Below are 1424 nucleotides of genomic sequence, written 5' to 3' on the forward strand. Positions count from 1 at the left end.
GATGCACGCGGAAACTCAATGAAATGTATCGGTTACGCTATGTTGGCCATGCTGGCTTTCGGAGTCACCAACTACCTTATTGGGTAGGTATGGGAAAATGTGCACATAGTCAACTACATGCCTTGGTGACAATTGGGGAATTGTAGGGTATCCTTGTTGGTTCCAGTACACTTCTACCCGAATTCGTATGTAAACTTTTCCTGAGCTCAGCTGAGGAAAGCGAACAAAATTCCAACACCGTGTTTCAGTGCCAAAGTTGTCCATGGTCAGGTACGCTACGAGCAGTTTGGAAGGTTCAGTCGAGACATTCTATGCAGTTGGCGCCGAATGGAAAATGATGGTCATCTTGTGGCTCTCTGGAGGTGTTCCCGGTAGGTTTCCCGAGTACCACGAACGATCTCAAGGCTTCATTTCCCAGGTCTAGTTTGCTACATTGCTCATTGGATGCATGTTGGCAAAATCGAGTTCTTCTGGGCAGATACTGAGAGCAACTCAGCTAACATCACCGTGTTGTCGAAGCTCTTAACACTAATGGGAGGAGTTGGTTTGGGCGTCTCTGTTAGCTTCATGAAGAAGGCCTTCGTATTTTCCTCCCCGGCTGACAAAGGTAACTCTTTGTTCGCCAGCACAGCATCATCGATGATGCTGTTACGGGTCAGGTCCGATAAGTGCTATAGTTGGCTCTACGATAATCATCGTCAGTTTGTATGGTCATTTCGTTTTCCGTGAACTTCTCAGTAAACGCCACGCTCTTCTGATAGGAATCTGCCATGAAGGACACTTCTCGGCTCGGCTCGGCCGAGCCGAGAAGCTCGACTCGTTTTTCGGTCGAGCTCGGTCGAGTTTCACAATTTCTTACTTCACTGCGAGCCTCGGTCGAGTCCCGTCGAGCCTCGAAGAGGCAACCCGCATGGTATGCGAAGTCCGCTTCGCGAAGTGTGACTGAAGCGCCGCCACGGTGGTCGTTGTCCGCCGAAGGCGGACCGACAAAAATTAGCTTCGCGTTCTTCCACTGTCCAAGAACCCGAAAACCCACGGATATGATATTCGAGACACCGAAGTTCAGCAATCGCTGACATTGACGGTCCAATTCCGTCCACGCTCCCCCACTCTATAGTTCACAGAATCTGGGTGTATACTTGAACTGTATGGGAATAGCCATGGATATGATACTCGAGACACCGAAGTTCAACAATCGTCGACATTGACGGTCAAATTCCGTCCACGCTCCCCCATTCTTTAGTTCACAGAATCTGGGTGTATACTTGAACTGTATCAGAACACCCACGGATATGATACTCGAGACACCGAAGTTCAACAATCGTCGACATTGACGGTCAAATTCCGTCCACGCTCCCCACTCTTTAGTTCACAGAATCTGGGTGTATACTTGAACTGTATGGGATAGCCATGGATATGATATT

The 1424-nt window shown here is 48.8% G+C and overlaps 1 protein-coding gene across 1 annotated transcript; it reads left to right on the forward strand.

The window, feature by feature from the left end:
* Nucleotides 1-270: 270 nt before the first annotated feature.
* On the forward strand, nucleotides 271-607 carry Pmar_PMAR025827 (hypothetical protein; the record flags this gene model as incomplete). Its single annotated transcript, XM_002787275.1, has 2 exons — nucleotides 271-371; nucleotides 419-607. Coding segments are annotated over 2 exons (290 nt in total), but the record flags the coding sequence as incomplete, so codon positions are not given.
* Nucleotides 608-1424: the final 817 nt, after the last annotated feature.

This window comes from Perkinsus marinus (genome assembly GCF_000006405.1).
Source record: "Perkinsus marinus ATCC 50983 genomic scaffold scf_1104296929468, whole genome shotgun sequence".
In the NCBI taxonomy this organism is placed as follows: domain Eukaryota; phylum Perkinsozoa; order Perkinsida; family Perkinsidae; genus Perkinsus; species Perkinsus marinus.